At 38.6% G+C, this 25,254-nt stretch overlaps 14 protein-coding genes and 1 non-coding gene across 15 annotated transcripts; 6 read left to right on the forward strand and 9 right to left on the reverse strand.

Annotated features, from left to right (window-relative positions):
- Window positions 1–98: 98 nt before the first annotated feature.
- On the reverse strand, window positions 99–1,352 carry SNX4 (Snx4p; the record flags this gene model as incomplete). The annotated part of the gene is made up of 1 exon (XM_002494797.1): window positions 99–1,352. The coding sequence occupies one exon, from the start codon at window positions 1,350–1,352 to the stop codon at window positions 99–101; it is 1,254 nt and encodes a 417-aa protein (XP_002494842.1).
- Window positions 1,353–1,632: 280 nt separating this feature from the next.
- On the reverse strand, window positions 1,633–2,994 carry BRE2 (Bre2p; the record flags this gene model as incomplete). Its single annotated transcript, XM_002494798.1, has 1 exon — window positions 1,633–2,994. The coding sequence occupies one exon, from the start codon at window positions 2,992–2,994 to the stop codon at window positions 1,633–1,635; it is 1,362 nt and encodes a 453-aa protein (XP_002494843.1).
- Window positions 2,995–3,257: 263 nt separating this feature from the next.
- Window positions 3,258–5,825, forward strand: PPR1 (Ppr1p; the record flags this gene model as incomplete). The annotated part of the gene is made up of 1 exon (XM_002494799.1): window positions 3,258–5,825. The coding sequence occupies one exon, from the start codon at window positions 3,258–3,260 to the stop codon at window positions 5,823–5,825; it is 2,568 nt and encodes an 855-aa protein (XP_002494844.1).
- Window positions 5,826–5,943: 118 nt separating this feature from the next.
- On the forward strand, window positions 5,944–6,025 carry ZYRO0A10978r. The gene has a single exon. It is a non-coding gene; the product is annotated as a tRNA-Ser (tRNA).
- Window positions 6,026–6,230: 205 nt separating this feature from the next.
- Window positions 6,231–7,253, reverse strand: ZYRO0A11000g (NMT1/THI5 family protein; the record flags this gene model as incomplete). Its single annotated transcript, XM_002494800.1, has 1 exon — window positions 6,231–7,253. One exon carries the CDS (start codon window positions 7,251–7,253, stop codon window positions 6,231–6,233), a length of 1,023 nt encoding a protein of 340 aa, XP_002494845.1.
- A 354-nt stretch (window positions 7,254–7,607) lies between these two features.
- On the forward strand, window positions 7,608–8,045 carry ZYRO0A11022g (uncharacterized protein; the record flags this gene model as incomplete). The annotated part of the gene is made up of 1 exon (XM_002494801.1): window positions 7,608–8,045. The coding sequence occupies one exon, from the start codon at window positions 7,608–7,610 to the stop codon at window positions 8,043–8,045; it is 438 nt and encodes a 145-aa protein (XP_002494846.1).
- A 5-nt stretch (window positions 8,046–8,050) lies between these two features.
- On the forward strand, window positions 8,051–9,253 carry ZYRO0A11044g (uncharacterized protein; the record flags this gene model as incomplete). Its single annotated transcript, XM_002494802.1, has 1 exon — window positions 8,051–9,253. One exon carries the CDS (start codon window positions 8,051–8,053, stop codon window positions 9,251–9,253), a length of 1,203 nt encoding a protein of 400 aa, XP_002494847.1.
- Window positions 9,254–9,347: 94 nt separating this feature from the next.
- On the reverse strand, window positions 9,348–9,947 carry RLP24 (ATPase-activating ribosome biosynthesis protein; the record flags this gene model as incomplete). The annotated part of the gene is made up of 1 exon (XM_002494803.1): window positions 9,348–9,947. The coding sequence occupies one exon, from the start codon at window positions 9,945–9,947 to the stop codon at window positions 9,348–9,350; it is 600 nt and encodes a 199-aa protein (XP_002494848.1).
- A 230-nt stretch (window positions 9,948–10,177) lies between these two features.
- PAM18 (Pam18p) lies at window positions 10,178–10,684 on the forward strand (the record flags this gene model as incomplete). The annotated part of the gene is made up of 1 exon (XM_002494804.1): window positions 10,178–10,684. The coding sequence occupies one exon, from the start codon at window positions 10,178–10,180 to the stop codon at window positions 10,682–10,684; it is 507 nt and encodes a 168-aa protein (XP_002494849.1).
- A 57-nt stretch (window positions 10,685–10,741) lies between these two features.
- NSE1 (Smc5-Smc6 complex subunit NSE1) lies at window positions 10,742–11,650 on the reverse strand (the record flags this gene model as incomplete). The annotated part of the gene is made up of 1 exon (XM_002494805.1): window positions 10,742–11,650. One exon carries the CDS (start codon window positions 11,648–11,650, stop codon window positions 10,742–10,744), a length of 909 nt encoding a protein of 302 aa, XP_002494850.1.
- A 367-nt stretch (window positions 11,651–12,017) lies between these two features.
- Window positions 12,018–14,114, reverse strand: ZYRO0A11132g (uncharacterized protein; the record flags this gene model as incomplete). The annotated part of the gene is made up of 1 exon (XM_002494806.1): window positions 12,018–14,114. The coding sequence occupies one exon, from the start codon at window positions 14,112–14,114 to the stop codon at window positions 12,018–12,020; it is 2,097 nt and encodes a 698-aa protein (XP_002494851.1).
- Window positions 14,115–15,621: 1,507 nt separating this feature from the next.
- Window positions 15,622–17,952, forward strand: SSK1 (mitogen-activated protein kinase kinase kinase SSK1; the record flags this gene model as incomplete). Its single annotated transcript, XM_002494807.1, has 1 exon — window positions 15,622–17,952. One exon carries the CDS (start codon window positions 15,622–15,624, stop codon window positions 17,950–17,952), a length of 2,331 nt encoding a protein of 776 aa, XP_002494852.1.
- A 209-nt stretch (window positions 17,953–18,161) lies between these two features.
- On the reverse strand, window positions 18,162–19,595 carry SSL1 (TFIIH/NER complex subunit SSL1; the record flags this gene model as incomplete). The annotated part of the gene is made up of 1 exon (XM_002494808.1): window positions 18,162–19,595. One exon carries the CDS (start codon window positions 19,593–19,595, stop codon window positions 18,162–18,164), a length of 1,434 nt encoding a protein of 477 aa, XP_002494853.1.
- A 1,294-nt stretch (window positions 19,596–20,889) lies between these two features.
- On the reverse strand, window positions 20,890–21,747 carry ZYRO0A11198g (uncharacterized protein; the record flags this gene model as incomplete). The annotated part of the gene is made up of 1 exon (XM_002494809.1): window positions 20,890–21,747. One exon carries the CDS (start codon window positions 21,745–21,747, stop codon window positions 20,890–20,892), a length of 858 nt encoding a protein of 285 aa, XP_002494854.1.
- A 1,940-nt stretch (window positions 21,748–23,687) lies between these two features.
- Window positions 23,688–24,545, reverse strand: ZYRO0A11242g (uncharacterized protein; the record flags this gene model as incomplete). Its single annotated transcript, XM_002494810.1, has 1 exon — window positions 23,688–24,545. One exon carries the CDS (start codon window positions 24,543–24,545, stop codon window positions 23,688–23,690), a length of 858 nt encoding a protein of 285 aa, XP_002494855.1.
- Between the last annotated feature and the right edge of the window lie 709 nt (window positions 24,546–25,254).

Genomic DNA, 25,254 nt, shown 5'->3' on the forward strand with positions numbered 1-25,254 from the left:
AAAAAAAAAAAAAAAAAAAAAAAAAAATACGTAATTCTAAACCTACCCACTATATATATTTATCTAAGCTATTGTTTTTGTTTTAGTGATCTTTTTCTTTATAAACTCTCGTCGACTTTAACCCAAGCGTCTAGCATCTTTTGGTAAAACTCTATGTGATGGTCCGCGAGACTTCCCAAAGAATCCTTTAACTCTTTGGTTTTTAGCTCTTCGAACAACGCCACTTCTCTCAACGTTTCTTGTTCAAATGCATCTGCAATTTTCTTGGCAGATTCTAATTCTCCTGATAAGGAATTGATTTTACCCTCCAGTTTGTCTATTTTTTCTCGACGTGCTGCCTCCTGATTGATACCGGCAAGCTCCTCTAATTTATTAGTGAAAAAATTCGAACCACCATAACCAGATATCAAATTGTTTTTTTCATTAACAGACTTAGTTAAATACTCACTCAGTTCTTCGTAATCAATCTGCTTTTGATCCTTCAGTTTTATTAGTTGGCCCATACTATCGATATAATGCTCTAAATCCTTTAAATCCACAATATATTCATATGCTAAGTATTTGCTCAAATCACGGAACCCATATGAAAGTTGTGTAATACCCTCGTTGAAAACCTTGGCTTTTTTCGCTAAATCTTCATTTTCACCACTGCATAGCTCTTGTAAATCTTGTAAATTTGCACCCAATGTTGCATAGTCTTCAGATATACTATCATTTTTCTTAACAACTCTGTGGAAAATCTTATCAATTTTAGCAACGTTATGATCTAATTTATCACTTTTCTCCTTAATCTCTACGAATTCGTCACTCTGTTTGTGTACTGTTTTGAAAGCATTCATAAAGGCATCTGTCACCTCCTCTTTATTTGTTTGCAAATGTCCCGACAAACTCTTGCGATAAGCATCCCAGTCGTTACTCACAAGGAAAACCATTAAAACACTCGAATTGGATAAGACTGGATGATTAGCCACTCGCCTTAAGAAATTTTGTAAACTGTGACATCTCTTTTGCGTAAAGCTTTGGCTGAATCTATCACCAGCAATGTATTGAAATACTTTCTTATCTGGTAAGGGAGGGATAATGCACGTAGGGTGATCATTGAGTAAAATGTTGTAAAGTAGTAATAGGTCGCTGTACCTTCGATGAACCACGATAATCTCATCGTCACTTTTATGGTTTTTGAGATAAGCTGGATTATCAGTCTTAGTAGAAATCTGATAACTCACGTATGATGAAGTTGATGTCTGGTCGCCGTAGCGCTTCTGAGGGTCTGACACCAGTATCTCCAATCGGTACTGCGGTTTACGAGATGCTTCACCCCCCGGTAACTCTCCCACATTATGGCTTGTCATATTATTTGATGCTTGAAGTTAAATCCAAAGTTTCAATGACCTCACAAAATACCTTCCTAAAGGCCCTTTTCCATGAGATCTTCGACCTTGTAAAGCGGTCTCTCCCCTTGCCACCTTTACCCATTTATAAATCCTATCAACTCTTCGTGCAAAGTGATGGTAATACCGGGGGGTAAACTTGAATTTAAGCGCCCAATTGAGGAATTTTAGAGCTTTTGGTTGGATCTGTAACTAATTTTGTTGTTTTCCTACGATACGAAATTATGCTAGTGGATAGTCTTTAACCACTGCCTTTGTCTGAGAACTCTTCTTCAATTTCATCTATTATATCCCAGACGACATCCTCCGCAATCTGTTCGTCAAAAAGTTCTTCTAACAATTTTGCTGGCTTGTTTAGCTGATCATAATATTTACAATCTTGTTTTGTTGTAATGATACGAGCTGTCCCTCCATTGAAGCAGCTGATGGTTGGGTAGTAGCCCAGCTTGTTATTATTCACGTACTTGTTTCTCAACAAGATACCAGTACGCTTTGCATTATGACCAGGATCATCAACACCATTTTTCCAATAACCAAAGTAGAATTTTTCGTTGTATTGTAATTCGCTAAATGGTGGTAGGAAAGGTTTCAAATCTCTAAAAGCTTCGCCTAGGGGTTCGCCATTCAAATAGACGGCAAGAAATGAATCTTCTAATTGGTAATAATCTTGCCTTTCTCTTTTATCACTTGAATAGTATTCCGGTTTTGTAGTCTTCACATAATCTGTAGCTTCAAAAAACAATTGGTTTTTGTAACGAATGGCAATGTGATCTCTAACAACATTACTATGATCAATATCTGCTAAGAGAGCGATTTGGAAGTTTTTATTGGTAGTCTTTGATCTCTTTTTTGGCTGTTCGTGGTCTTGGTAAGTGTTCTTAGTACTCTGCACAAGTGCATCTAACCTTCTTTGGGTATACTCTTTAGCTTGGTCGACTTGGGTCTGACAGCTAGGTAACTGCAGTAGAAATCCTAGTCTATCTCCTGGCTTCAAACTGTGTGTCCCCAGTGATTGTGCAACCTTACCTTCGTGAATTGACTCTAAAGATGTATCTCTGATGGCATAGCCGTATGAATCGAATCCAACAGGTGATTCTAGGGATGCCTCACGTTTAGATATACCCAGTCTCACATGGGGAGTCTCATTTATTATATCCTTGCGTTTCTGGAAAGAATGACCAGTGTCAAATCCTGATGGGGTACCGCCTTGCACAACTTCTACTTCCCAGTAGGTCAATCCTTCCTTAATGCAAACATCACATCTGGCTGTACGCCACCCCATTGAATTGGATACACTAACACATTCGTTATTGCCTCGATTCAATGATACACCATCGGATCTGTCCATAAGATTCATCCCAGGTTTGGCAAATGGGTATTCTGAACAACAGTACCCCAGTTCTTTGAAAAATGGATTGGCACCACAGGGCCTGTATACAAAATTTCGTCTGTTCAGGGGCATATCTTCAGGTTTTTCGAATTTCTCTTGTCCATCAGAGATCTCATGGGTCTCTTGGAAAATGGGCCATGGGGGCCTCAACTGGTTGTCAGACGGACCATAAGCAATATCTTGAGACTGGTAAGGAAGTATACCAATCTTCATGATTCTCAATTGATCTAGTTAGGTCTCCACATGAGTTCTTAAATGGGTTAAAAGTGATTAAGTATTGGCAAAAGTGTCAAGAGGCCTTCGCGAGATGGGATGATTTACCTTCAATAAAGTTTAAAAACTATTATATTGTAGGTAAAGAATTGATTGTTAGCTTCAAAAGGAGCTTTTGCCTGGTCGTTTCGGTACTTATGAGTAGGTTAGCTTGAGGAAGGATAAACTATTTTACTTATATCTACCGCTAGGGTTACATTATTATGAAGAGGACGATTAAGCAAGTGGAAGGTGAAGAAGAGGTGTCGAGGAAAAGGCCATCATCCGTGGTTGTTGGTATAACAAAATCTATATCAGCTTGCAAAAGGTGTCGGACTAAGAAGATTAAGTGTGATCATGAGTTTCCTAGTTGCAAGAAATGTGCTCGAGCTAATAAACCTTGTGTCTCTTTGGATCCCGCAACAGGTAGAGATGTGCCCCGGTCCTATGTGATATTTCTTGAGGATAGATTGACGGCTATGATGAATAAGTTGAGAGAATGTGGTGTAGATCCAGAGAGGGTGCAGGGAAATATCCCTATGACTAGTGAAGATAATCCCTGTGATATTGAGTTATATGAAGAAAGATTGAGAAATGAACATCAAGTACCGCATGATAACTTACTGGCGGCTTATCTGATCAACAAGGGTACCTCTATGCAGCAAGGTGTTGGTATAGCTGATGATGAGGAAACAGCATCTAACGGTGGTGGTTCCCACATCTCACCGCAATCTGGACTGACGAGATCTGCAGAGTTAGACGAATCTCATAAGAGCATAACTGCGATTGGATCTATAAAGAACAATGCCTCCAATTCGTATTTGGGGGACTCATCGGGTATTCCCTTCGCTAAATTGGTATTTACAGCTGTGAATTTTAGACCGGATTCTGTAGAAGATGAATCTGATGAGGAGATTAAACAGCGAGAGTCCCAATATGTGGATTATTCCAATGCAGAAACTACATCTGCATTCGAACCACTATGGTTACCACCCAGAGAAATCGCAGAAAGTTTCGTTTCTCAGTATTTTACTGATTCCAATTCTCAATTGCCAGTTCTACATCGTGAATATTTCCTCAAGAAATATTTTGAACCCATTTACGGTTCTTGGAACCCATCAGTATCCTTAGCGTCTGATCATACGAAGATTAACACTTCTTTTAAACTTCCAAGAGATTGTGAAGATGTACAGGATGAAGAACCGTGGTATGATTCTTGGAAACGCAGATACGATAGAGAGGAAAATATTACACTTCCAGACAAATACGAGATACCATATTTTTTCTTAAACATGGTATTTGCTATTGGTGAGTCGACTCAGGTGCTCCGATCAGATACTGTTAGGGTAGTTTCCTTTAAACGGAGAGCTCTTCAATTTTCTAAGGCACTTAATTTCTCACCCAACAGACTGGAATCCCTAGCAGGAACTGTCCTAGTTGCTGTTTACTCCTTGATGAGGCCTAACGTACCGGGTGTATGGTATACAATGGGATCTGCACTGAGGCTAGCTGTTGATTTGGGTTTACATGCAGAGAAGCTTAACCGAAACTATGATCCATTCACTAGGGAACTTCGTAGAAGATTGTTTTGGTGTGTTTATTCCTTAGACCGACAGATATGCTCGTATTTTGGACGTCCTTTTGGTATCCCAGAGGAAAACATTACTGCAAGATACCCGAGTATGTTGGATGATGCCCTAATTACCACTACTAATGATGATATTGTGGATTATTCCAAGATGAAAAGCTCAATGGCGAGCCCCAAAGTCGTTGCCTTAGCCATGTTTAAAGTGAGAAGGCTTCAGGCAAATATCGTGCAAGTACTGTATGCGCCTAACGGTGAAGTGCCTCGTAGCTTCTCTAATTTGGAGTCATGGAAGTTTGAGATGCATAGGTCGTTAGATAACTGGTTCCGCAAAGAGGTTCCAAAAACCTACAAGAAGATGAATAGTAAATTCAATACGGAATTTTTCAACCTAAATTATTGGTTCACCAAGAGTATGTTATATGGTTTGTCACCAAAGATTTTAACGCTTGATGACTATGCATTTGATGTAGTCTATGATAGCACTAGGGGTTCCATCGACGTTTTTTACAAACTATGCCATAACTCAAAGATCAATTATACATGGGTCACAGTTCATATGTTGTTTATGACATCTATGACATATCTTTACAGCATTTATTATTCGGATAGAGGCATACGAGATGGCAGAAAGATGGCAGAAAATTATGTTTCAAAGCTACTCTATGTCTTGAGAAAGTTAATTGGGACATGTGAAGCAGCAAAGAACTGCTATAATATTTGCAAAGTTCTATCGGCGGCAATGATTAAACTAAGGTTCGATGGGAACAAAACAGAAGAAAATAGCACGCCACGTTACCCGCAGGTAATGTCTTCCAACTCATCTCCTGTAGATATTTTGGAAGGTACTTTAGATATGCCAAAAATCAAACCTGATTCCTTCGACGTTCCCCTGGATCAGTTTTTTGACGAATTAGAAAGGGTTACTTTACAGTCGGATCCTGAATCCACTAGGAGTAAGTTTTCTAGTCATGATTCTCCGCAGTTGCCCAACGTAAATTACCCTTCACTTGAAGCTGAAGATGGTGCTGATGTGGAAAGGGACAGGTCAGCAAATGGTAAGGATGGGCAAAGAATTATAGATATGGTTACTCAGGTCACTACGGACTCCATTTGGAGTGAATTTTTCAACAAGGCACGTAGTAGTAATGGGTTTACTATTAATGAGGATGAATTGAATAAAGGTGCTAGTAATTTCCCGCTTTAAATGGTTTTGACTTTTCTTTTTTAGCTTGTATAAGATGTAATATTCTTGAATCTGAGATACATTTCTCGTATATGTTTATGGTACATGTTAAAAACATTTCTATAATAAGAAATTGTATGACAATTTGGCCGAGTGGTTAAGGCGAAAGATTAGAAATCTTTTGGGCTCTGCCCGCGCAGGTTCGAATCCTGCAGTTGTCGCGATTATTTTTTTTGGTTTCCGATTATATGTTTTGCACATCGGAAAGGTTTTTGAAGGCTTCACGGTCAACACCAGTGTCAGTTACTCCTAGTTGGGATGAATGTGTCAGTAAATCAGAGAAAATAAAAAATTGCAAAGGACTTATAAGCAAAAAGTACATTCAATACATAAACGTAGCTATCTAAATAAGACATTTCACGTAATTCAAGCTGGTAAAGCAAGTCTCTTGAAGCTTGGTTCCTCTCTGCAAGCGGTTTGGTGAATACCCATCAATCTCTGAGCTTCCAATGGGTCAGAAACTTCTTCTGGTTCCGGCCAGGTCAAGTATTCGTTAGAGTAATTGGAAACGTAGTCTGGTGGTAGAATCTCCAATCTTTTACCGTAACCAGTAACCTTTCTCCAGTCTCTGTGGACGTTGTAAAGAGATTCAGAGAAGTAGGCGTAACATCTTTGAAATTGCTTGAAATTCAAAGAATTGTTCAAGGCTGGTTTGAAATCGATGTATTCATTCCAGGCCGCTTCAGGATTTTGCAAAACGTAATCAGTAGATTTTTTGATGGCCTTCAAGAATTTCTTGACCTTTTCAGGGTTTTTCTTCAAGAATTCGTCGTTGCAGATGTACAAAACAGTACAGAAGCAGCAACAACCCAAGCAAGCCAATTTATCAATTCTCAACATCTTGGCTTCAGATGCAGATCTACCTTGCTCCTTCAAAAATTCTTCCAATTGCACTTGTTGCATACATTCAATACCAATACCTGCATGGATCTTACCTTCAATGATGTATTTAGCAACATTCATACCGCATCTGACAGCAGTGTAATCATTAGGGGTCATACCGTAGTGCTTGGTCAGTTCGTCCAATTGGATCTTACCAAATTCACCAACGTATCCAATTTTCTTACCTCTCAATGATTGGAAATCTTCAGTAATACCGCTGTCTGGCAAGTACAATAAACCAGTGAAAGGTTCATCTAACAATGATGCCACAGAAGTAACTGGGAAACCACGAGCCTTGGCTGCCAAGGTGTGAATCATGGCCTTTAATCCCATGTCCACTTTACCTGATCCAATCAATTCAGTAACATCAGATGGGTTGGATGGCTCCAAAACTGCAATATCAAGACCTTGTTCCTTGAAATAACCCTTTGTGAGGGCCAAATAAATGGGAATATGGTAAGGAGCAGCTTGCCAGTTTAAGCAGAAAGTAATCTTTTCGGTGGCCATAGTAATTGATGATTGATGATTATTGGTGATGATCTCTGTGATGATCTCTGTGATGTCCTATCTATGTAGCATTAGTTGATAACATAACCCCAACTATCCTCCTCTTTTATACCAATTGGATACCCCTTGTATGCTCTATTGGTTACAGTTGGTTTCAAAACCTTCATAATTCTTAAGATTGCAACTTGTAGTTCAAGGTTCCGTTGATTAATTCAATTAAGGGCGAAAGTGATACATGTTGTTGTGAGCGACCCACACCGATAAAAAGAACTGTTAATGTTTATAGCCCCAGGTCTCGCTGTTTGATTGAATTGACAACCTTTAGAGCTTTTAGCATAAGTCAAGGTAACCCTAATGAGTCAATTGGTCGTGGATCTAAATGAACTTGAAGGATTATTACCGTCGAACGGTTCTAGGTTTAGAGTCGTGGCTCAATTGATAGAATTGGAATACCTCGAGGGGACTTCAAAAGTAATATTAGGAAACTTGCCAGAATTTAGATATTCTGATGAGGGTAAAACTCTTAAAGCAACTATTGGAACATCCGTCTATGAATCTACGTTTCTTCAAGGTAACCGTGTTCCTCAGAGGGGCGATGCTGTAAGTGTTTGGCTTGTAGTATATGCATTAGGGGAAGAGAGGTGCTGGGAAGTATTAGAATTGAAGACTATTACTACCAAGGAATTAAATCGATTGAGAATATTCTGGGAATCATCTTGGGGTCATGAGTTTAGAGCTCTTTCAAGTTCATCGAGAAGAGATGATGTTGCTGATCACAATGAAAAATTGTGATTGCAATGCTGAGGCTAATAATGGATAAACAAAGAATAATGATTAAGCATGTGGTCAAAAGGTTTCAGCACACATTTCAACCGTATGAAACTGTACTGGCAAGACTGCTATCCAAGCCCAATGAAAAATTCCATCTTTCCAAGCCATTGCAAGCAGGCGAAGTGATTAACACGGGCAATGGACCCATAAGGCATGAAGATGTCATTGGTAAGCCCTATAGGTCATTGGTTACTAGCTCAACGTCAACTTCCCACCAATATATGCTTTGTAGGCCTTCGCTGGAAGAGTATGTGGTTAATAAAAGAAGAGAAGCCCAACCGATATATCCATTAGATGCAGGATTAATAGTGCAGCTTAGTGACGTGCATGCGGATTTCCCTGACATGGAATTGGGACCATCCATAGATGTGGAGAAGCCTGCTAGTTTCCAAAGGTTGAACCTATCGGAGAGATATGATCGATTCTTGCATGACAGATGGGAAAACAGAAAGTCTCAACTGCCACAAGGTCTACGCACATGTGCCCCACCCAAGCAGTATTTGGAATGCGGTACGGGTCATGGTTCACTAACCTTGCAAATTTGTAAAGAAATTCACAGTGGGAATGCTTATTACGACGGTAATGATTCTACAAGAGGTTCCATTTTACATTCTCTTGACAGAAATGACAAGCATTTGGCAACAGGTGTCAGGAATCTAAAACACTATGATAGGGGTATCTACTGGACAGATGTTGAATTCCACCTTCTGACAGAGTCCGAGCAGGGTCCTTCGCAATGGTTGCAAGGTCCAGCCGCATCTTATTATCGTGATGTAGTTGGTCGCTTAGCGGGTCGCCCAGGTGGGTTCCTTAACGGTGCGTTTCTCGATCTGCCATCACCTCAAGACCATTTGGAGACCATTGCTCAAAATCTAGTAGCTGAAAGTCCACTGATAGTCTTTGTGCCCAGTATTACTCAGCTGTGGGATTGTCTCTGCCAGATAAAGACAGTAGGGATCCCGCTGTCAATGACAAGAGTCTTGGAACTAATGCCAGGATCAGGCGGTGGTGGTATGCGCGAATGGGACTTAAGAAGAACTGTGATTAGAGAGACTGGTAAGGAAAGTATGGTGGTAAGACCTAAAGTCGGTGCTAGAGTGGTCGGTGGTGGGTTTGTAGGAATATTTAAAAAGCTACCCGCTGACTCAGTTGTCAGAACATGGAGATAAAATTCTCACCTAAAAAAAATTCTAAATATAATATACGCATAATGTACATAGAATGGCCCTTTACCCGCTAGTAATAGTAGTAGTTGTTGTTGGATTAAAATGCAAGCTTCTTTTGATTCCTCTTCTTGTTCTTCAAGACAATCTTTTGCTTCTCCTTTTCTTCTTCTTCCTCTTCGTCTTCGTCCACTTCCATATCTTCTTCTTCCTCCTCTTCTTCGTCTTCTTCCTCTGCTGCTTCTGCCTTCTCTTGTTCCTTGGCCAATATCTGTGCCATTTCCACTTCCCTGATCCTTAGTAGTTCTGGGTTGTTTTCCACTAATTGTTTGTCTCTTAGGAAATCTTGCTCCTCGTTGCCCTTCATTCTGTTCTTGTAGAAGGCTCTTTCACGTTTCTTTCTGATATCTTCGATCTTCTCCATGGCCTTCAAAGTCGTATCCACAAGCTCTCTGTTGTATCTGACAGGAACATTTCTACGTTGGGCAAAAGTTAGGGTGGAATCAACAGCCAATTCCTTACCAGCAGCTTTTCTAAATGCCTTGGTCCACTTCAACTTACGTGGGTTACGACGCTGCTTGAAGGCCTTATGACACTTAGACCGACAGAATCTAAACTCCTTGGCATCGTTACGAACAAACATGATACCATGCCCAGGGTAAACTGGCGACGAACAGAAATGGCACTGATGGATTCTCATATCAAATTACTTGGCCTTCTTTTCTTACTGAATTTTTGTATTATGCGATGAGATGAGATGAGATGAGATGAGATGAGATGAGCTTCTAATATCTCGAAAATTTTTCAACATGGGCAAGCTGGAAGAAAAAAAAAAAAAAAAAAAAAAAAGCGATGATGATGCTAATGGTAAATACATAAAAAGAGCAATTCAATAGAAGAAAAGGAAGAGAAGACTCTAAATATCTCGAAATGGCTAGCGATCCAAGTAGAAATGATAACTTAGCTGGACTTAGCGCACCACAATTGCCTATACCGGGCCAAGACAATTCTAGAATCCATGAAGATCAAAATGTAGCATTGGAGGCACCCAAGCCAATGGCACCATCACAGAAGCAGGGAATGGACCTCTATTTCGATCAAGCACTGGAAAAAATGGGTCAGCACCCTGTCCTTACCGGTGTTGGAACGTTTTTCGCTTTATATGTGGCTGCAGGAGCTTACAAATCTATAACTAGCAAAGTACGTGGTGAGAAAGGAGCAGCAGCATTTCTAAAAGGTGGATTTGACGCCAAGATGAACCAAAATGAGGCACTACAGATTTTAAATTTGAACGAAAGTCAGTTGAATAAGAGAAAACTGAAGGAAGTTCACAGAAGAATTATGTTGGCCAATCATCCTGATAAAGGTGGATCACCATATCTAGCCACAAAGATTAATGAAGCCAAGGACTTTCTAGAGAAAAAGGTATTGAAATGATCGACTGAATCCCGTGTCACAATGCGTATCCTGTAAATATTTGATGATAAATTAGTATCATACTATATACATACCATTTTGTAAAATGGATTCACCACAGGGACAATATTTGCCAATGTGAGTAATGCGATGTTGATAACAATCGACGTGCCAAGACCTGGAGCACGATGTACAACGTGTACCTTGTAAGGCTAATCTGTGGCAGTTTTCACAAGTTGAGATACCGTTCGCGATCAGATACTCTTCTAATTCCACTGAACATCTAAGATCCATTGATATACGGCCATTTTCATCCTTGGCAAACCATTTTAATCCGCATAATTTAAATAGTAAAGATTCAATCTCGATGGGACTCCAATCTTTGTACTGGAAAAATTCCGATGACTCGACACTATAAGTTATGCACTTATTCCACGAAACATCGTTTCGTATGCGGTCTACTTCTGTTATGATGGGACAATCTATTATTACTTCACAATCTCTAGAAACACACATTTTCTCCACGCACCATTTGATAAATTCAATTTCTCTCGTTGAGAATCTAGTGGCTAATTTACTTTCTTCACTAGTAACGGTATTCACATACACGTAAAATCTGTTGTTGCTTGGTAATCCAGTGTCCTTTAACATGGAACTAACGTTGTTCTTACCCATGCCGTGACCAACCCTTGATATTTTATAGCCCAATGGATTCAATTTCACATTGATTCCCTTAATGATTTCAACCAATTTATCCGTTGAACATACTTGAGAAGTAGGATCCTGTGTATATTTTTGCAGTTTGTCCAATACCACTAATAACATATTCTCATGGCAGATTCCTCTGCAGTCTAGTAGGTATTGTAAGAGGTACCTTGCAATGTCGTGGTCCGTTATGGATTTATCGGTTTCAGGAATGACAGTACCCGATTCACTGGGTTGTGCTGTGTTCCCGTTAGGATCAGTAAACTCTATATCCTCAGTCATGTTATGCTACAACCTTCTTGTATTATTTCAGGTCGACATGAGATGAGGTGAGATAAGATGAAATGATTCAACTTTCAACGCGCCAGCATTTAAGAATAATACTACATAGTGAAATTGTAAAAATGTTGAAATATTTGGACCAATTATTTGCCAATTGGTTTAAGTGGCTTGAAAAATTTGTAGTAAGACCCAAAAGTAGAATCGAATTCGAATTAGTAGAGTCCTCTTTTCATACAGATCGATAAATTTTACGTTTTGTACTTCAAGAGTTAGTTTTATGCCTGAGCGAACCCGCAAGGAAACCAAATGTGAAAGCTTTTCTATAAACGACCTTATGCTGCTCCTAGCAAAAGTGAAATCAACATATTTAATATATATTTTTGTTTAGACTTTGGGAAGGTTCTGTCACCAATACTGTCCTTCTGTTAGCCAAAGAACGTAACATGTCTCTCTTTCTAAGTGGTGCTTTGGCTGAGTTAGAAGTCAACCCATTGTAGTCTGCGGCTGTGCACCTATTCTCATGGTCAGATGCATTCATTCGAGCGTTGTAAAGTGAAGTTGTCATCTTCCTCATATTCAGTTTGGCCTGTTGAATTTCAGTTTCTCTATCCTTGTACTGCTTATCCAATCTTTCATATTCACATTGCAACGTCTGAATTTTATTTTCTAACTCTTGTGGTTTCTTTCTAAATTTTGAATTGGATCTCTCTAACAATTCAATAGTCTCTATGTGTTTTTTCACTTGACAGTTCAAATCGTTAATTTGGATCTGATCAATTCGTTTACCATCTTGTAAAACAGCATTCATATCTTCCAATTTACCGACTTCTTCATTGAGTTCACAAAGGGCATCATGGGCGGCTTTCCTGTATTGACTCAATTCTTTATTTTGATCATCGAGATTACTATGAACCTCTTTCAAATTTTGAAAACTTTCTTGTAGAGTCCTATACTCTTGTCTTAAATGTACTAGAGCCTTATCACAAGCTGTCTTTTCATTCTCCAATTTTTCATATTTGGTAAAAGTCACTTTATCTTGCTTCAATTGTAATTGTAAATCCTTAATGTCCTTTAACTTTTGTTGAAGATCAGCACGCATATTGTTATTATCCACACGAAGAGATTCATTGTCCTTTAGTAATTCATCAACCTTGTAGTTGGCTTGATTCAAATTTACTATAACTTTCTCCATTTGAGAAGTTTGATTTACATTTTCCCTTAACATATCGTTGATCTTATTTTTGAAATATTTCATGTCAGATTTGGTGTCTCTATCATATTTGGCCTTAATATTTTCTATTTGAGCCTCCAAGAATTTAATCTTTGCATTTCTTTCCTCCATTTTCACATTAAAATCAGTGCTATTTATGATCAAATTTTCATTGCGTTCAAGCCATCTCTCCCTTTCTGATCGAAGCTCATTATTATTCTGCAATAGTTCAGAATTCTTAGATTCTAACTCTTGCTTCTCTTTGAAAAGCTTATCATAGTCATCGCTTAAACTTTCGTTCTTGGAAGTCAATGCTGAAATTTTATCATTCAATTCAACGTTTGTTCTATCCACGTCAGACAATTGAAGCACTTTTGCCTCTAAATTTAATAGTTTAGAAGTCAATTGATCATTTTTTGAAGTCAAATCAGTATTGACTAAAGCGAGACCGGTATTTTCCTGTTGAACTTTATCAAATTGTTCTAATTTGACAAGTAATTTTTGTAAATTCTCGACTCTTTTCGATTCTTGTTGTAGTTTTATACCCAATTCAACATTTAGCTCACACAAGCCCAATCTTTCGGTCTTGAATTGTTCCACCGAAGCTTTCAAATCTTCCTTCTCTTCAAACCACTTGCGCTTCTCAGCGGCTAGCACATAGTTAAAGCATAATTCTTTCATCTTAAATTCATTGGAAATCCCAAACATCAATTTACCGAGGGAATCAAACATTTTATCAATGTCCAAATAATCCACTGAAATACCACACATATTATAACATTTAATCATAACTTCTTGACACGCATCGATATAAGGGTTAGCATGTGGTCGATAAGGTATAACGGTTCTTGGATTAGTCTTTAAGATGGATTTATTTTTAGTATTTTTCTGATCCAAGGCCCCATGCTGAGATGCTGGTTTGTACTCAGCTTCTTTCATGACCAATTTACCAACTTCCTCATTAATATCAAAAGTAATCGTTTCATTCTCACCAAATCGAAGCTTTTCCCTCTCTTCAGTTTCATTGGCAAAATATGCTTCATAGGGAATTTTTGGATCTGGATAAAATCCATGGTCTCTATGGCTTGGCTTACTGAAATACAGCATAGCACTATTAATTAATTTATTCTGATTTTTAATTTCATGAATTGGAGTAATCAGTGGCTCCTTGATAAGTTCGTCTCGACTAGGTTTATAATCCCAATAATCGGCACGCCGTTCTTTAGGAATCTTGAAATGATCTGGTGTACGCATCTTGCATCAACGGTCGGATAAGCCACTAGAAGAGAGGAGCTTTAAATCAAATACTCAACTCTCACACAACCTCTCTAAATATACGGTATATTTTATTCTATTTTACTTTATTTTATTTATTTATTTACGTATTTTTTTTGTTGATTATCATATTTATATGTCTGACGCGCGACACACTGACACAAAGGACAACAATAAAAAATCAAAAGAGAGGAACGCAAACCAAACCGGTAATGAAATAGCCCATACCCATACCCCGTATAGCCAGTATAACAATAACAATAACAATAGCGATGACAAGAACGAGATTAATAATAGCATCATCCCCCTTTAGACGTAAATCAAAATTCAAGGGAACCATTTGCACATGGAACCAAGATCGACATGCATTCAGCATTAATAGATAAGAAGGAAGCAACGTTTGAGTAGTTGATGAAACCCGTTTGTTGTCAACTCAATCAGATCCTAACTCGACAAAAGTCCAAAATCGAAATGCAATATACGATCGTCGAATTTTACTCTACACGAACCATATCTCCTGGATACTTTTCCTCTTTTTACAGCGGCTTATTCCTGAAATTTTACTGAAAGTTTTTCAATAAGCCGAGTATTATGCTAAGTATGCCGTTATACTCTGAATTGGTGCTTCCCATACAGCTGCACCCAACATTGGGTGTGGTAAACTCGAAGCCAAAATTCTTATTGGAATGGAATAATTCCACATAAGTTGGCAAACATGTTGTGCAACTAAGATAAATTGACGGGCAAAAGAGGAACAACCAACTTTTCATGCTGTATAAGAGTTGAAAGAAAGTTGAAGTAAGATTTGATTCCTTTCTGATATCCTTTCTCTCGTGTCCGGAATACAGGGGCTGTCGGACAAACACTGTCGCTCTACAACAGACCTCAAATAGGGTTCACTGTCTGCGCCTCTTAGGGCTTTTCGGACAAGGAACCCTTTTCAAGTGAAGCGGACAGATCATAGTCCGGGGAATATTTTCTTCCTTAAAAAAAACTTCAACTTTTGGTGTAGCATAACAAGTGCCAAGGAACGATCAGAAATAGTAGTTTAGAATCAACCTAAACTATCATTAAATAAAGTACCGAGCAAGGTCCTAAAAGAAGTGGAATCTGAGGGTGTTCAAGGTCTGCGACCCCATTTGTTTTCATCGCTGGTAGTGTAAAACATTTGATACTATTATTCAATATTCAAGGACAAAAAACACGTTTACACTCTCCCAAAGTAACAACAGTTGTTTTGGCTTACGGTTTAAAAATTAATCAGTAATATAGTTACAAGTTTTGTTTGAGGATAGAAGAAAGTCGATTTCCGCGGTTTGTCTTCTGTAGAGTTCCATTCCTTTATTTCCCTCTACAACGAGTACACATTAACACTCTAATCCCTTCCTTATTGCAAAGACAAGAACAAGAACGAGAACAAAAACAAGTACAAGAATAAAACGAACAGCGAAGGACAAGGCTCTATTCGTTTCTTTTTACTTTACTCATGTCAGAAAGTAGTACCTTAAAATTACGCCCCACTTCGCCGCTAAGTGTTAATAGAAATGTTGCACTAAATTCTGCATTGTCATGGAAAATATGGTTAAGATTAGAGGATTATGAAGAATCGATCAATCAGGCATTTTCCTTACAGTTCGGTGAATTGGATACGATTGATGATTTAAAGACAAAAATTTTTGAAAATCTAAATACAATTAGATGGTCAAGAGTTAATGATAATGCATCAATTGCGCTGGGGTTTTACTGTAATAGGACTGACTGGGAACCCGATAGATTTTCTCCGATACAAAGATTACCGACTAGTCCAGTAAATACACTATTTGGTAAAAGTAAACCTTTACAACAACCTAGTGCCGCATCTACCAAAAGAAGTTTCGCAGATAATGATTCGAAAAGTGGTAGTTTAAATACAAGTCCCAGGATATCTGCGTCTGGGAGTCCAAAATTATCAGCAGTTCCTCGATTGCCTACCGCCCGTTATGGACCAAATATAGGTTCACCTTTCTTAAGCGTCCAAAATGGTGGTGTAAATAACAATGGTGGCAGTAATGGTGTTGGAAGTACTGGTTTGGCAAGATTACCTGGCGGTGTTGCCCCGACACTATCACCTCTACCGTTTAGTGGTGGTAGACTTGCATTAACAAGTTGGTCAAAGAAAGATCTAAAACACAGTGTAGAGCCTGTTGGTGATTCATTATATCGAATTCTATTTGAACCCGATGAATTGGTGTTGACCATTTATAACGAATTATTTGGACACTTGGGGTCTCAAGCGGCCTCAGATGCTTTACTTGTATTTTGCAACGATATTATACCAAAGCATGAAATGCTTCCAGCAAGTGCAATGGATGGTCCAAATTTTGCTTCGAATCAACTCACGCAAGAATTACTCAATTCACAAAATAGGAAAAGGGAACAAGAAGGTCTTCGATTGGATACACGAGATCCACATGACTTGTTACAACCGGGATTAGAGACTCCACCAACAATCGGTGCTCTAAATCCTGGAGATGCACCACCAGAACTAGTGTTAGATGATACAGCAGCACAGTTGGCTCGTGAAGAGAGTGAACGTGAATTCCAACTAATTACTAATGAAGAACAATTACGCAAAGTTTCTCAAAGCATGCTAGATGAGGATAATCCTGATTCACCAAAGCAAGCAATCCTATTGCTCCCGAAAAATTTTGATGGTGATGTGAATTTTAATGAAAGCCCTTCCAAAATGTCGTCGAGACCATCATCCCCACTAACAACTGTTGGTGATACTAGTAATGAAAATACGGATTCCAACATTAATATTGGAGGTTTCAATGGCGACAACAATAATATTAATGCTAATATCAATACCAATACGCATAATTATAAGAATAACGACAACAACAATAACAGTCAAGAATCACAATTATCAATGCCCCTAGTTGACAGACCAAGGACAGACGATAGTTTAATGCAATCCCATGCGCCATTGATTGAAAAGGAAGTTGGTATGGTTCATCCTTTATTAGAAAATGATCGTAAGAAAGGGTTATCTAGTCCGACATCACCTTTACTCCCTCGAAACCCACCACCCAATTTCAACAGACTATCGCGAAGTTTTGCCCCTAAGAATGGGTCTTCAAGAGAAAAGCCATTTCCCGGTGAATGGTCCGCCACTAGCGATAAAGTCTTTCCTAAGATAAACGTTTTAATTGTAGAGGATAATGTCATTAACCAAACCATTTTAAGTTCTTTTTTGAGAAAACACAAAATTTTCTACAAAGTGGCTAAAAATGGTCAAGAGGCAATAGATGTTTGGAGAGAAGGTGGAATTCATTTAATCTTTATGGACCTACAGCTGCCAGTTCTATCTGGTATAGACGCAGCTAAAAAGATTAGAGAATTGGAAAGAGAGCATGGAATTGGAATCCAAAAGAGCAGGAAAACTCCTCATATTGAATCGAATAAAATCAATAAAGATCAAATCAACGCTCCCGTAATCATTGTAGCATTTACCGCTTCTAAATCTCAAAGTGATAAAAAAGAAGCTCTCATCTCCGGTTGTAACGATTATCTGACCAAACCTGTTAATTTGCATTGGTTGAGCAATAAAATCAACGAATGGGGATGTATGCAAGCATTAATTAACTTTGACAGTTGGAAGGAGGGACAAAGTAGAATGACAGATAATGTCTTGGTTAAAGCCCCCTCTCAAAGATCCGTGAAAGCGGTATCTGGGAATCCAGATATCAAATATAGAATGAATCGAAGAAGAAGTCGAAGTTCAAGTACTTCTTCCCAATCCAAAATTTCAGAGGCATTACGTTTAGCACCATAAGAAAATTAATAATTTTCCTAACTATGCTTTTCTTTTTGTTTTTCAAATTATGGGTTCTATTTCATTGCTTAAAACTATAAAGTATTTCTCTAAGCCTATGCCCCGAGTTCCTCTATTTCCCACGATTTCTTCTTCTACGTCTATAACTACTATTTTGTAACTATTAAACATACATACCCGTATTTATAAAATGGCTGATCTTTTCTTATTCACGTTATGGTTGGTTTAGATTCACAACCGGGGCAATTATGCAAAATTTCATGAATAAAGACATCACAATCAATGCAAAAATCTTTGAGACAGTCTTCACATCTATACCTAGAACTGGTTAGAAGTTCACCGGTTTTATGATTTTTAACGGTAGGGAATCTCACTTGACAACTGAAACAATTTTCCGTTGGAAATACTTGTCCAGTAGGTACTTCTGAGAAAGTTTTCAACGGCATTAGATGGTGATAGGATCTCGCTAAATGGGTAGACAATATTAACATTAAATCACAACAAGGACAAACCATCGGCAGTGAGCATACTTTACTTTGGCAGTTTGGACAAAAATATCCACCATACAACAGTTTAGAATGGCATGCACAAAAGGTGGGCGCTTCTTCGAAAATTCTCGTAGGAAAGCCCATCTTAACCAACGTGAAACCTTTATTGATTTTATTAACTGGAAGCGGCGTCACTGCCTCAGCAAATAATTCTTTACAATGAATCTCATCCAGAGGCACTTTGTAAAACGACTCATCACCATAATTGGTTGCCTTACACAATTCTCGACAAATAGCAACCTGTGCCGACAGACCAATAATCTTTACACGTATACCTTCTTGCACTAGTGATCCAATCGTTAGATGAATATCACCAGGGTCTGTACTCGACAGTGAACCAAAGACTATAAGAACTTCCTTAGTACAATGAGGCGGCACCGGCAACAGCAACCCCCTTGTCATTTCTAATGCATTCTGTAAAGATGGATTACCTTTTGGCTCCTGCTTCCTAATTGATTTCAAAGCGTCTACATGATCCTGTGGGTTACCACTAACTTGACTAATCATATGTGCCAAGCCATTACGCATGCTAACGATACCAATCTGTGAAATAGGATTTTGATCAAAAAATTCATGAACGAAATCAATAGAGTACTGGACCAACATGGCATGCCTATTAGGTCTCATGTCCTTTTCTAACATCGCTTCACTACAATCCAATACAAGTATTAACGTTCTAATAATACCTCTTTGATACGGACTAATATTTTTTTGTGCAGTCCTTTTCTTTCTGGACTCTACTATGCTAGCCGCTAATGCTGCCATATCACCTTCATCATCAGCTGGCACTAAATCCCAACTTCTCTTAATCTCGTCTTCCCATGCATAACCACCGCTTGCACCTTGTAATGCCTTATTAGACGTCTTATTCCTTCTTGCACTTCTACCATTACGTTTTGGATCTTTACTAGCTTTCCCATTACGATCTTTAGGGTTTGATGAAGATTTAGATCCACTTTTTACGTCGCCTTCATCATCATCATTATCATTCTCTTCGTCTTGGTCTAATTCCCTCTTGTGTCTTCTAGTTTCCTTGGAGGAAACTTGAACTTGTTCCTCGTCTTCATCAGATTCAGGATCGATTACTGGCGGCATCTTGAATCAACCTCTTGCAAGGTTATTCACCATTCGATGGGAATCAATCCTTTGTTTGAATGTCTAAAATCATATTGGGTTGAACTTCATTGATAATTTTGAAAGTTAACCCTAACTTTCTGCCCTAATTTATAAACCATATTAAATATTTAAATATCCAGAGATGGGTATAATGCAAGCAATCAAATTCTTGGCGATAATAGCAAAAGTTAGCCCTGGGAAAGAACTGGATAAATGGGATCAAATGGCAAAAGTATACGAATATTTAACTGGGGAAGAGAATAATAGTCCTTCTAATAATAAATCTTTTGACGGTAAGCACTGTTTAGACTGTTACCAGGCTTGCTTTGAACCACTTTCCATTGGAAACAGCTACTGATGGTGCCTGGGAGTACTTATTTCCTGTGGAGTAGTTTTTCTAACTAAGTTTGTTGCATTTTGGTCAAAGATAATCTATAAGGACAGTAATCAGGAAAAAAAAAAAAAAAAAAGAAATAAGGTTTAGAATTGACGGTCCTAAGTTTAATTAAAATTCTTACGTGTATGAACTCACTCCTTATTGACGGTCCTAAGTTTGATTAAAAATCCTTAGGTGTATGAACTCACCCCTGTAATTACCCGAGGAGAGTTTCTTTGATAGCCAGCCCCAGATTGACGTCCATTGCATTTGGCGGTGATTTTCTGTTCCTCCAAAGATTATATCATTCCAATGAAGCTTCAAAGTTGGACGTACTTGACAGAATAAATTTCTGTCTATTATAATAACTACCGTTCCAGATGTGAACTTGGGGCAATGGGACCAAACAGCTATGAAAATGAATTAGAGAGACACAATATAGAAACACCAGTATCGGAGGTAGACGTGATAGTTTTTTCGATGGAAACCAATGCTCTCACTTTTTTGAAAAAGATTTTAAACCTCTTGTTTCCAATAAGGATGTGGTTGGACCAAGAAGTTACTCGAGCCGCTTTTCTCTGGTCAGTTGTTACTTCACCATGACCTGGATTGTATTGCTGCGGATGTGTTCAGAGCGTGCGATCCTCCTTCTGATTAGATCGATGTTGCCTTTAAACATAAAGAATTTACCGGCTAACGACTACCTCTCGATTCTCTGTCAAAAAAACTTTGCTTTGGTCGTGGATATTCAGACATTGATTCGAGAAGTTTTGAGCAAAAAATAGAACCACGACCAGAAACGAGGGTTTTTGACTGTCACAGCACAGAAGCCTACAATAGACATCGAAGAAGGGACTAGCTCTTAATGTGCTTTTTATCCCTTATGAAAACATGCCATTAAGCGGTAGCGAATGAATGAAAAATGCCCCATACAATCATCGAGATAATGAAGGTCAGCAGCAAAATCAAAAAGGACCCTAATTCTATTACCCAAAAGTAAAGAATTGAGGTGTTGAAAATATTGCGAAACCTCTCGAAAGTACCATCTCTAAATTCATCTCTTTCAGCCGTATGTGATAATTCACCAAAGTTCTCAACGCTCTTGTTGTATTTCGCAAGTGCTCTCTCAGTTAGCGCCTTATTTGATGGATTTTTCCAAAAATTGCTGTACATTTCTCCTTCGCAATAACATCTGATGTCGTAGGTCTGGCATTCTATTGGTTTTACGATTTCTCTCACAAAAAAGCGCATACAATGCTCCCCACTGTAAAAAAGAGAATAACGATATCCTGTCTCTTCAGAAAAGTGATTAACTCTCGATGCAATTCTCCTCCAAGCTACTGGATCCCCGGTTAGGTCCACCCCAGCCACTTCCTTCAATAACTTTTGGAGCGCTTTTGTCTCAATATTAACCTTTTTCCTATGGTGAATAAAGTTCAAAAAAGAAAAAGTAAAGCATAGGAAATAATGACTGATCGTCCATAAGGGAGAAAATTCGACTGAAAGTTCTGATTCGAGTGGATTATGATAAAAGTCTCGCAAACTAATGTACACTAATAGTACAGCCGATGAAATAAATGCACCTGAAAGAGAAACAATAATGTCGTATATCCATGTTTTCTCGAAAAAATATGGGGCAAGGAAGTATACCAACTTTCCACTAGTACTGTCCTCTGGCAATTCTATTTCCTCCTCTTCATACATCTGCACACACTTCTCTAAGTCCATTTCACCTTCGTAACTTATCATACTCATCTTACTGCGTTGGTTAAATACACCTTTGCTGTCGTGAGTGTCTGAATTACCGCCCTTTATATATTTTTCACCCCGGACCTTCACCCCGGACCTTCACCCCCTTGATTGTTCCCTCCCCGCGGAGCAATTCCATGCAGAAGAAACTCGAAAGCGGTAGAGAGGTATTTTGAAGCTCAATTCTGGAAACCCTAATCAGAGCTCTGAAAAAGTGCCTTATGTGTAGTGCATCGGCACCTTATGTCACTTTTGCGTGACCTTTTTGCCAGGAATATCTTTTTCCTATATATTTCCACTTTCAAGCGAGAAGGACATCAGTATATGTATAGGTAACATAAACTTTGTTCGGACTTGCATGGATTGTTATCTATTGTTATCAGGAATTTCTTTTTTTGTAATCCTCCCCATTTCGCTCCTCCGATGACGATAAAAATTCAATCTCGTTTCTCATAGCAACCCAGGAAAGTACTCACTACATACAACGAAGGAGTTTAAACAAGAACAAACATGGAATCCGATAAAGAATCTCAAAGGCCTGTTTTACCACAGGGCCTCTTTAGAAATGAGTTGACATGTATGTTTTATGAAATGTCTAAACATTGCTTCCCCTGGGTGGTCTCATGTTTATGCCTTGTCGCTGGATGGGTAGTAGTAGCTCAGAAAAATTTCATTCATGAAGTGTGCCTGTGGGTGCCATAGCTAGCAGTTCTTCTGGATCTTTGCATTTTTATTTGCTATTTGAAATGCTATTCCAATACAACAGAGTTAGTTCAGCGAATGTTGGAATTGAATCCTGGTGATGATATCGAGAAATGGGACCAAATAGCCAGGTATATGAATCAATATCTATCTAAGGAATATAAACATCTTCCTAATAATAGATTTTTTGACGGTAAGCACTGTTTAGACTGTTACCAGGCTTGCTTTGAGCCTCTATCCGTTGGTAGCAGTCCTTCGGAATACTGCGAGTTAAAAGAAAATTTTGAGTTTACACAACCAAGTGTAGAATAAGAAGAACGACGAATATAGTGATTTTTACTCTTAACCTGAGAGTGGCAGTATATATCTCAAAACATGTTGGTATCACACGCACTGCTACCGATGATCTCTGGGAGCATTCAATTCCTCTGAGGTAGTTCTCCTAACTAAGTTTGTTGCCTTTTGGTCAAAGATAATCTATAAGGACAGTAATCAGGAAAAAAAAAAGAAATAAGGTTTAGAATTGACGGTCCTAAGTTTAATTAAAATTCTTACGTGTATGAACTCACCCCTGTAATTACTTGTGGAGAGTTTCTTTGATAGCCAGCCCCAGATTGACGTCCATTGCATTTGGCGGTGATTTTATGTTCCTCCAAAGATTATATCATTCCAATGAAGCTTCCAAAGGTAGACGTAATTGACAGAGTAAATTCCTGTCTATTATAAGAACTACCGTTCCAGATGTGAACTTGGGGCAATGGGACCAAACAGCTATGAAAATGAATTAGAGAGACACAATATAGAAACACCAGTAGCGGAGGTAGACGTTATAGTTTTTTCGTTGGAAACCAATGTCTTGACTTTTTTGAAAAAGCGCTCAAACCTCTTGTTTCCGATAAGGATGTGGTTGGACCAAGAAGTTACTCGAACCGCTTTTCTCGGGCCAATTGTCACTTTACCATGGCCTGGACTGTATTGCTGCGGATGCGCTCAGAGCGTGCGAAACTCCTTCTGATTAGATCAATGTTGCCTTTAAACATAAAGAATTTACCGGCTAACGACTACCTCTCGATTCTCTGTCAAAAAAACTTTGCTTTGGTCGTAGATATTCAGACATTGATTCGAGAAGTTTTTAGCAAAAAATAGAACCACCACCGGAAACGAGGGTTTTTGACTGTCACAGCACAGAAGCCCAGAAGAGACTAGCTCTTAATGTGCTTTTTATCCCTTATGAAAACATGCTATTAAGCGGTAGCGAATGAATGAAAAATGCCCCATACAATCATCGAGATAATGAAGGTCAGTATCATAATCATAAAGGACGCAAATTCTATTACCCCCAAATAAAGCATTGAGATGTTGAAAATGTTGCGAAACTTCTCAAAAATATCATCCCTACATTCATCTTTTTCTGCAATATGTGACAACTCACCAAAGTTTTTAACGTTCTTGTTATAATTTGCAACTGCTCTCTCAACTAGCGCCTTATTTGATGGATTTTTCCAAAAATTCCTGTACATCTTCCCCTCGCAATAATATCTGATGTCGTAGGTCTGACGCTCTATTGGTTTTACGATTTCTCTCACGAAAAAGCGCATACAATGCTCCCCACTGTAAAAAAGAGAATAACGATATTCTGTCCCTTCAGAAAAGTGGTTAACTCTAGATGCAATTCTCTGCCAAGCTACTGGATCCCCGGTCAGGTCCACCTCAGCCACTTCCTTCAATAACTTTTGGAGCACTTTTGTCTCAATCTTAACCTTTTTCCTATCGTCGATGAAGCTAAAAATAGAAAAAGTAAAGCATAGGAGGTAATGAATGATCATCCATAAGGGAGATAAAAAGTCTGAAAGTTCTGATTCTAGTGGATCATGATAAAAGTCTCGCAGACTAAAGTACACTAACGGTGCAGCCGATGACATAAATGCAGCTGAAAGGGAAGCGAGAATGTTGGATATCCATGTTTTCTCGAAGAAATATGGGGCAAGGAAGTATGTCAACTTTCCACCAGAACTGTCCTCTGGCAATTGTATTTCTTCCTCTTCAAACGTCTGCACACACTTTTCTAAATCCATTTCACTCTCGTAACTTATCACACTCATCTTACTGCGTTGGTTCAATACACCTTTGCTGTCGTGAGTGTCAGTTTGTGTCTAAATTGCCGCCCTTTATATATTTTTCACCCCGGACCTTCACCCTGGACCTTCACCCCTTCATTGTTTCCTCCCCGCGGGGCAATTCCATGCAGGAGAAACTCGAAGTGTCAAAATGATAAAATATATATACTAAAGCGGTAGACAGGTAGTTCAAAGATCAGTTTGGAAACCCTAATCAGAGCTCTGAAAAAGTGCCTTATGTCTGATGTGTCGGCACTTTATTTCACTTTTGCGTGACCTTTTTGCCAGGAATATCTTTTTCCTATATATTTCCACTTTCAAGCAAGAAGGACATCAGAAAGGTGTATATGTATAGGTAACATGAACTTTGTTCGGACCTGCATGGATTGTTATCTATTGTTATCAGGAATTTCTTTTTTTGTAATCCTCCCCATTTCGCTCCTCCGATGACGATAAAAATCAGATCTCGTTTCTCATAGCAACTCAGAAAAGTACTTGCAATATGGAACGACAGAGGTTTATCAAGCACAAACATTCAATAAAGAATCTCAAAAGCCTGTCTTACCCAAACAACTCTTCAAGAGTAATTTTACATGGTTCCTTTATGAAATATCCAAGCATCGTTTCCCCTAGGTGATCTCATGTTTATACCCTGTCGTTGGATGGGTAGTAGTTCGGGCGAGTGTTATTGACC

Source organism: Zygosaccharomyces rouxii (genome assembly GCF_000026365.1).
Source record: "Zygosaccharomyces rouxii strain CBS732 chromosome A complete sequence".
Taxonomy (NCBI): Eukaryota; Fungi; Ascomycota; class Saccharomycetes; order Saccharomycetales; family Saccharomycetaceae; genus Zygosaccharomyces; species Zygosaccharomyces rouxii.